Source organism: Pan paniscus, chromosome 13 (assembly GCF_029289425.2).
Source record: "Pan paniscus chromosome 13, NHGRI_mPanPan1-v2.0_pri, whole genome shotgun sequence".
Taxonomy (NCBI): Eukaryota; Metazoa; Chordata; class Mammalia; order Primates; family Hominidae; genus Pan; species Pan paniscus.
The window spans coordinates 105,582,534-105,591,091 of record NC_073262.2 but is presented as its reverse complement, the minus strand read 5'-3'; the positions used below and the strand labels follow the sequence as shown (position 1 = coordinate 105,591,091).

General features: G+C 40.6%; 1 protein-coding gene across 13 annotated transcripts in view; it reads right to left on the bottom strand.

Moving 5' to 3' along the window:
* Window positions 1-8,558, bottom strand: part of CARF (calcium responsive transcription factor) — an 81,059-nt gene that overhangs the window by 4,919 nt on the left and 67,582 nt on the right. For 12 of the 13 annotated variants that reach the window (XR_008624571.2, XR_008624569.2, XR_008624570.2 and 9 more), the window contains 4 exons: window positions 8,395-8,557; window positions 5,560-5,623; window positions 1,227-1,357; window positions 471-840 (listed from right to left, as the gene is read on the bottom strand). Coding sequence is in view for 9 of the 13 variants with exons in the window: in XM_055108973.2 (XP_054964948.1) it covers window positions 471-840; window positions 1,227-1,357; window positions 5,560-5,623; window positions 8,395-8,557 (728 nt within the window). In the remaining 4 variants the exon portion in view is untranslated. The remainder of the gene's footprint in view (window positions 1-470; window positions 841-1,226; window positions 1,358-5,559; window positions 5,624-8,394; window position 8,558) is intronic. The other variant, XM_034954833.3, reaches the window with a different exon arrangement.

Below are 8,558 nucleotides of genomic sequence, written 5' to 3'. Positions count from 1 at the left end.
TCTGTCTCAAAACAACAAAAAACCAAAAATGAAAATCTTCCTTTTAACCTTTATATATGCCTACTTCTTTCATTTTTCTTTGTGTATGTCTGCATACATCAATTCTTCCATAATAACCTTTGCATGAAAATATTTTTCCTTGTTTAATTTTTTCCTATTAATTTTTTCATGTACTCTAAAATGACCTTCCTGATTTCACATTACCACAGATTTTCCATGGAAAACAGGTAATTAGGGAATAAGTAATTTCTATGGTACTAAATAATTAGAAATAAGAAGAAGAAAATTTAAGGTTAAAAGTTCTGAAACCCAGGGTAATGAAATCTCCTCCTTCTCTCTCATAATTTTGCTTCATTTACATAATATCATAGACCCACTGGGTAGAAATAATAGTTTTATCTATAGTATAATATAGTGATGATAATCCACAAAGGTTACAACAATAACATCATAAATTGATTTCAACTTACTAAGAGCTGAGTGGTTGTCTATAATCTGTATTGGAATAGTCTGCACATCTCCCAACAGAATCCGATGAACAGTTCCTTCCAGATTCCCTGTATCCTCAACATCTCCAACTTCTACCAGCTCGTCCATTGCAACTAGATTTTGATCTGGTTCTGGAAGGTTACCCATGGTGGAGGCAGTACTATTGTTTTGGGTTAAGCATGTATCTCTTTGAAGGCTATGACTTTGACCAAGCAGTAGAGAATTATTATTCATTACAGCACTTCCTATTGTATCCAGAAGTCCTGAAGGACTAGAGGACGGCTGGTTATTTACTGATACCACAGCTGGTGATTCATCAGGAGAGGTGAACCTTGGTTGTAACTGCAAACCCTTTTAAACCAAAAAGAGTACATCAAAATGTTTGAATTTCCTATGTATGATATTCTCATAGGATATACAATTCTTTTGACAAAAAATCCGAACAAATAAAAAGAGTATGGTTAAAAATAATTATTAAATGAAGAAAGAAACAAGAATCAAGGGAAAAGTAGTACAACTAAATTTACTGCATTCATAGTCAACCTTAAACTTTTAAAAAACATACTGTTTGAATTATCTTAAATCAAGAAACAAAAAGATCAGGAAATTAACAATGAAAACATATTTCATCATTATTATAATTCTGTAACAATTCTCTAAAATCCCTAGGAGAAGAAGAGGTAAATGGAGGAATAAAGAGAAGGACCTCAAATTTGGATATTTTACTGGATACCTACCTGTAGTTGTGTAAATATTTTGGGCTGAAATGAGGAGAGTGAGGAGAGCAAGTGGGTTGGCTCAGGAGACAAAGAACCCCTGGTCTGATTTGTTTCCACTTTGGTGGTAATTGATTCTCCTGGTGAATTTCCTAAATTATATTAAAGAAACTATTAAAATAATTTTTATGGCTTCTATGAAGTCATAAAAATACTTTATTACAACCCTTTCTATCAGAACTAAAATAGGAAATAATTTCAAAGTTTTGCAAAGGACTTCAATAAGTCATCTAGCCCAAGGGTCCCTGACCCTACCGGTCTGTGCCTTGTTAGGAACTGGGCTGCACAGCAGGAGGTGAGCATGGGGCAAGCAAGCCTTACTGCATGAGGAAGCCTTACCGCGTGAGCTCTACCTCGTGTTAGATCAGCAGAAGCATTAGATTCTTGGATCTAAGTTGCACACTCCTTATGAGAATCTAATGCCTGATGATCTGAGGTGGAACAGTTTAATCCCAAAACCATCCCCCCAACTCTCCACCCTGGGTCTGTGGAAAAATTGTGTTCCACAAAACCGGACCTTGATGCCAAAAAGGCTGGGGACTGCTGATGTAGCCCACTATTTGCAGAACCTGGCAGATAATAAGAATCTCTAAGGGATGTTTAAGAAAACATAGATTCCTAGGTTTAACCTCCATTAATTTTAATTCGGTAGATCTAGAATGGGATTGTCCCTCCATATCCATGGAAGACTGGTTCCAGGACCTCCATCAGAAATAAAAATCTGCAGATGCTCAGTTCCTGATATAAAATGGCATCGTATTTGCATAAAATCTAAGCATATCCTCCCACAAACTTTAAATCCTCTCTGGATTACCTATAATACACAATACAATGTAGAAGTCTTCCAATATACTTTAAATCATCTCTAGATTATAATAGGGAAAAAATATGTACATGTTTGGTATACATCCAATTAAAAATATATTTTTGGTCAGCAGTTTGTTGAAGCCATGGATACAGAACCCATAGATACAGAGGCACAACTATATATATATATATATTTTACCTTGAAAGACGCTATATCTGTAACTCGAATCTAGTGTGTTCTCCGTACTATAATGCTGGACTATACTAAACTTCTCTAGAAGTGTGAAATCTAAGGAGCTTCTCAATTAACACCAAACTTAATTCACCTTTTGTAGCCCTAGTAACTAGGACAATACCTGGAAAAATTGGTCTTTAATGATAACAGCATTAAATTTATTTCAATAACTCATTTTGGTATAAATGAATACAAATAAAAACTCTGTTTTCTTAGTATCTCAAATTTAAACTAATTGTAGGGAATTTGAATCATTCTCATGTAATTCTTATATGTTAACCCAAATATATTAATCTCTTTAAGTCAGTGAAGAACTAATTATCGGCCAGGCGAAGTGGCTCACGCTTGTAATCTCAGCACTTTAGGAGGCCAGAGCAGATGGATAACTTGAGACCAGGAGTTTGAGACCAGCCTGGGCAACACGGTGAAACCTTGCCTCTAGTAAAAATACACAAATTAGCCAGGCGTGGTGGCATGTGCCTGTAGTCCCAGCTACTTGGGGGGCTAAGGTGGGAGGATCACTGGAGCCCAGGAGGCAGAGGATACAATGAGCCAAGATCGTCCCACTGCACTCAACCATGGGTGACAGAGTGAAACCCTGTCTCAAAACAGAAAGAGAAAACCTAATTATCAATGAACATTTATTGCTTCCATAATACAACTGACTGATTTTAAAATGGCCAGAGTATCAGAGAAGAATGGATTTAAGCACTGGCTTTCTGTGTCACCTTCAATACGCTATATAACTCAGTTTCTTTTCTTTTCTTTCTTTTTTTTTTTTTTGAGACAGTCTTGCTCTGTTGCCCAGGCTGGAGTGCAGTGACGCAATCTCGGCTCATTGCAACCTCTGCCTCCCAGGTTCAAGTGATTCTCCTGCCTCAGCCTCCTGAGTAGCTGGGACTACAGGCGTGTGACACCATGCCCAGCTAATTTTTGTATTTTTAGTAGAGACAGGGTTTCATCATGTTGTCCAGGCCAGTCTCGAACTTCTGACCTCAGGTGATCCACCTGCCTTGGCCTCCCAAAGTGCTGGGATTACAGGTGTTGAGTCACTGCACCCATCCTATAACTGAGTTTCTAAACTTCAGCTTCCTCATCTGTAAAATCAGCTTAAGAGTCCTTTCTCAATGGACCACTGAGAGGACTAAACAGCAATCATGCATTTCTTGGCTTCTTCGTTATTAATGTCCTTTTACTTCACTACTGTAGTCACCCACCACTATCATCATACTCTGGATGATCCTACCTCTAAAATCTCAAGTTCAAACATCTCATTCTCTGATCACAACCTCTTATTCTTATTTTTAGATTTTTATTCTTTTTTTGAGATGGAGTCTTGCTCTGTCATCCAGGCTAGAGTGCAGTGGCATGATCTCAGCTCACTGCAACCTCTGCCTCCCAGGTTCAAGCGATTCTCCTGCCTCAGCCTCCTGAGTAGCTGGGATTACAGGCATGTGCCACCATGCCCAGCTAGTTTTTGTATTTTTAGCAGAGACCAGGTTTCACCATGTTGGCCAGGCTGGTCTCAAACTCCTGACCTCAAATGATCCGCCTACCTTGGCCTCCCAAAGTGCTGGGATTACAGGTGTGAGCCACCGTGCCCAGCTACAACCTCTTATTCTTCCAGAGATTTTGCTCATGTATTTCACTACAATTGTTCTTCAACCTCATGTGAACCTCCAGTCAATTAATCCCTCAGTTTTCTTCAGATCCATCAACCTCTTTCTTAATAAAATTCTTCCCCCATCCAGCTTACAGTCCTAGGTCTATAAAATTTCAGTCACTCTTTTACAAGTACCTAAACTCTCTTGCCTCTCTGTCCTTTGGTCATATCCCTCCAGTAAAACCCTAACTCTGCATAAAAATGGCTTTCCTGCACCAATACATGGGAAGCTGAGTGCCACTGAAAAAGAAACTCACTAATTCTACTAATACCAATTCACTATTAACTTTGATTGGACCTTCACCTGTATCTGGCAATGTTTCACTCTCTATCCAGGATAATTTCTAATTTGCATTTCCCTCAAATCCATGCCACCCTTCTTGAAACCTTTCCTTATCCTTAGCACTCTTACAGAGAAAAGGAAAGCCAACAGAAGTTTCTTCAACTTCCCATCACCATCTTCATCTATCTTTTCAGTTCTCTACTCTTAAAATACGTTCCCTCAACCCCATTTGCCATTGCAAAATTCCTGAAAAAGTGGTACACTTTTTAAGGAGTCCCTACTCCTTCCTCATCTCCCATTCACCCTTCAATCACCCCAATATGGCTTCCTCCCAATCCACGCCACTGAAATGGCTCAGATACTCAACTTTACAAATCTAGTAAGTCCTTTATTCTCTCTCCTGTCCTACCAATGCTCTATTCTTTTGCCAGTGTTGCTGAGCTCAGTAAATGCTATCAGTCAGATGCTCATTATAGAAATTCAGAGGTTTGGCTGGGTGCAGTGGCTCACGCCTGTAATCCCACCACTTTGGGAGGCCAAGGTGGGTGGATCACCTGAGGTCAGGAGTTTGAGATCAGATTGGCCAGCAATGCCAAAACCCTGTCTCTACTAAAAATACAAAAATTAGCCAGGTATGGTGGTGTGCGCCTGTGATCCCAGCTACTCGGGAGGCTGAGGCTGAAGAACCACTTGAACCCGGGAGGCTGAGGTTTCAGTGAGCCGAGAACGCACCACTGCACTCCAGTCTGGGTGACAGAGTGAGACCGTCTCAAAAACAAAAAAAGAAATTCAGAGGTTTAACTTTATATAGGGGGTGAAGTTATGAATGTACTTAAAAGAGATTACAATTTGAGTACTAAGAGGAGTTTGCCATGCATAAGAAAAAAGACATTTCCAGAACAGAGAAGAAATGCAAAAGGGTGGAAATAAGTTTGGAATATTGAAAGGGCCCAGCAGTAAGAACACATGAGAAAAAGCAACCATAAAAAATGGACCATAGTTCCCAGATCAGGGCATCTTAGGGTTATTACTACTGGAATTAGCCAGACTTATAGTGAATTAGCTACAGTTAACTGTGCTAGTTATCAGCTTCAAAATGTCAGTCATAAAAAAGCATTAAAAACAAAGTATAAGAGGAAATTAAAATAGTAGGAAGTATGTTGATAAACCATAACATAGCTGCTCCTACGTCTTTGGATCCTGGTTTCCTTATCTATAAAATTTGATTAGATGAGATAATATCTTAAGTTCCTTCCAGTTAAACACCATTTGAATTTATATTTTAAAGGTATTCAAGAAAACCTACCTTCTGCAAATGTAACTGTCACGGTCTCTTTGAGAATATTCCCACTGTCTGTAGTCCATTGAAGCTGAAATGGGAACATTTATTTCAGTAAAAATAAAGCTCTTATATTGAAAAATATCTTAAGACGTCATTACGACTGTCATATTTTATTCACAGTATGTGATTTATTCTGCAACTACTCTCTTCACTTGTTCATATTCTTCAAGCACAAGTATACTTTACTATACAAATACATTAAATTCCTGAGTTCAGATAGCAAGGATTTAGACAACAGTGTAGATGACAAGGACTACTTCTAACATTTAGATAGTGAATAATTAAGAGTTATTGGGCTGGGTACAGTGGGTCATTCCCGTAAGGCTTGGGAAGCCAAGGCTGGAGAGGTGCTTGAGGCCAGGAGTTTGAGACCAGCCTGGGCAACAAAGTGAGACTCAGTCTCTACAAAAACTTAAAAAATTAGCTGGGTGTAATGGCTGGTGCCTGTAGTCCCAGCTGCCAGGAGGCTAAGGTGGGAGGACTGCTTGAGTCTTGGAGGTCGTGGCTGCAGTGAGCCGTGATTGTGTGAATGCACTCTGGCTGGGTGACAGTGAAACTCTATCTCAAAAAAAAAAAAAGACAAAGAGTTATGGATTGTAAGAAATAGTTTTGGCTTTTAAAATATCCATATTTTTTCAGATACTGCATTTGGATAACAAGTTAGGAAAGCAAAATATACTACATTTCAGATTTTAATGGCATAATCACTGGCTGTATTGTAATTAGTTGTTTCTGGGTAATTAATCTCTTCATAGTAGGGAAAATGTTCACAGAGATGACTAATATTCAGGGAGAAACTACCATATCAAACTATGAGTTAAGGTCAGGTGTGGTGGCTCACGCCTGTAATCCCAACACTCTGGGAGGCCGAGGAGGGCAGATCACGTGAGGTCAGGAGTTTGAGACCAGCCTGGCCAACATGGTGAAACCCGTCTCTAATAAAAACAAAAAAATTAGCTGGGCATGGTGGCTGAAACCTGTAATCCCAGCTACTTGGGAGGCTGAGGCAGGAGAATAGCTTGAACCTGGGAGATGGAGGTTGCACTGAGCCAGGATCATGCCACGGCAATCCAGCCTGAGCAAGAGAGAGAGAGACTGTCTCAAAAAAAAAAAAATATGAGTTAAACTGATATCCACAGATGGCATATGGAACCAACATTATCACTTCGGGCAATCAAGTACGAAGAACTGTATGTATGTATGTATGGATGGATGGATGGATAGATGGATATATATTTATTTATTGAGATGGAGTTTTGCTGTTGTCACCCAGGCTGGAGTGCAACGGCATGATCATGGCTCACTGCAACCTCCGCCTCCTGGATTCAAGTGATTCTCCTGCCTCAGCCTGCCAAGTAGCTGGGACTATAGGCACCTGCCACCGCGCCCGGCTAATTTTTGTATTTTTGGTAGAAATGGGGTTTCACTGTGTTGGCCAGGCTGGTCTCGAACTCCTGATCTCAGGTGATCCACTTGCCTCAGCCTCCTAAAGTGCTAGGATTATAGGCATGAGCCAACGCGCCCGGCCCAAACAACTGTATTTAAATTTGCCCATTTATTAAAAAAAGGGAGGGGAAGTATATACAATAGTACTCAATAAATGTCTGTTAAATGAGTAAGAATAATTTTTACAGAGAAAATACATGTTGATTTTAAAATAAAGATTAGTGGTTTTTTGTTGTTGTTTTTCAGATGAAGTCTCAGTCTCCCAGGCTGGAGTGCAGTGGCGCTATCTCAGCTCACTGCAACCTCCGCCTCCCAGGTTCAAGCGATTCCTACCTCACCCTCCCGAGTAGCTGGGATTACAGGCGCACGCCACCACACCCAGCTAATTTTTTTTTCTTTTTTTAGACGGAGTCTCGCTCTGTTGCCCAGGCTGGAGTGCAGTGGCACGATCTTGGCTCACCGCAAGCTCCGCCTCCCGGGTTCACACCATTCTCCTGCCTCAGCCTCCAGAGTAGCTGGGACTACAGGCACCTGCCACCATGCCCGGCTAATTTTTCGTATTCTTAGTAGAGATGTGTTAGCCAGGATGGTCTTTATCTTCTGACCTTGTGATCTGCCCACCTCAGCCTCCCAAAGTGCTGGGATTACAGGCGTGAGCCACTGAGCCCGGCCACACCCAGCTATTTTTTGTATTTTTAGTAGAGATGGGGTTTTGCCATGTTGGTCAGGCTGGTCTCGAACTCCTGACCTCAGGTGATCCGCCCGCCTCGTCCTCCCACAGTGCTGGGATTACAGGCACAAGCCACTGTGCCTGGCCAGTGTTTTTATTATGGAGTTGGGAATTCACTGATTTTTCTTCTTGTGAAAGTAATAAAAAACTTTTAGTCATTTTCTAAACATTGAGTATTTACATTTTAAGAAAAAGATGCTATATATATATATATATATTTTGAGATGGAGTCTCGCTGAGTCTCCCAGGCTGGAGTACAGTGGTGCAATCTCAGCTCACTGCAAGCTCCGCCTCCTGAGTTCAAGTGATTCTCCTGCCTCAGCCTCCCAAGTAGCTGGGATTACAGGCACCCACCATCACGCCCACCCAATCTTTGTATTTTTAGTAGAGATGGGGTTTCACCGTGTTGGCCAGGCTGATCTCAAACTTCTGACCGCAGGTGATCCACCCGTCTCGGCCTCCCAAAGTGTTGGGATTACAGGCATGAGCCACCACGCCCGGCCTATTGTATTTGCTTATATTGCAGTTATTCAGATGGCCTAACACTAGCCATTCTTATTAGACTAAATATTAATAGAAGCTGAGAAAGACTCTGTAATAAGGAATTATGGTTGTAATCATACCGTTGCTGGAATAATCTCTGAGTTATATACCGTATCTCCATTTCTCAAGGATTTCTGTACCTCATGGATGTGATTTTTTATATCATTTACAGTTGGAAAAAAAGATAAATTATGTCTTTCAGGTACCTCATCGGGTTTGAACAGTTCCCTTTCCACAAATTTTC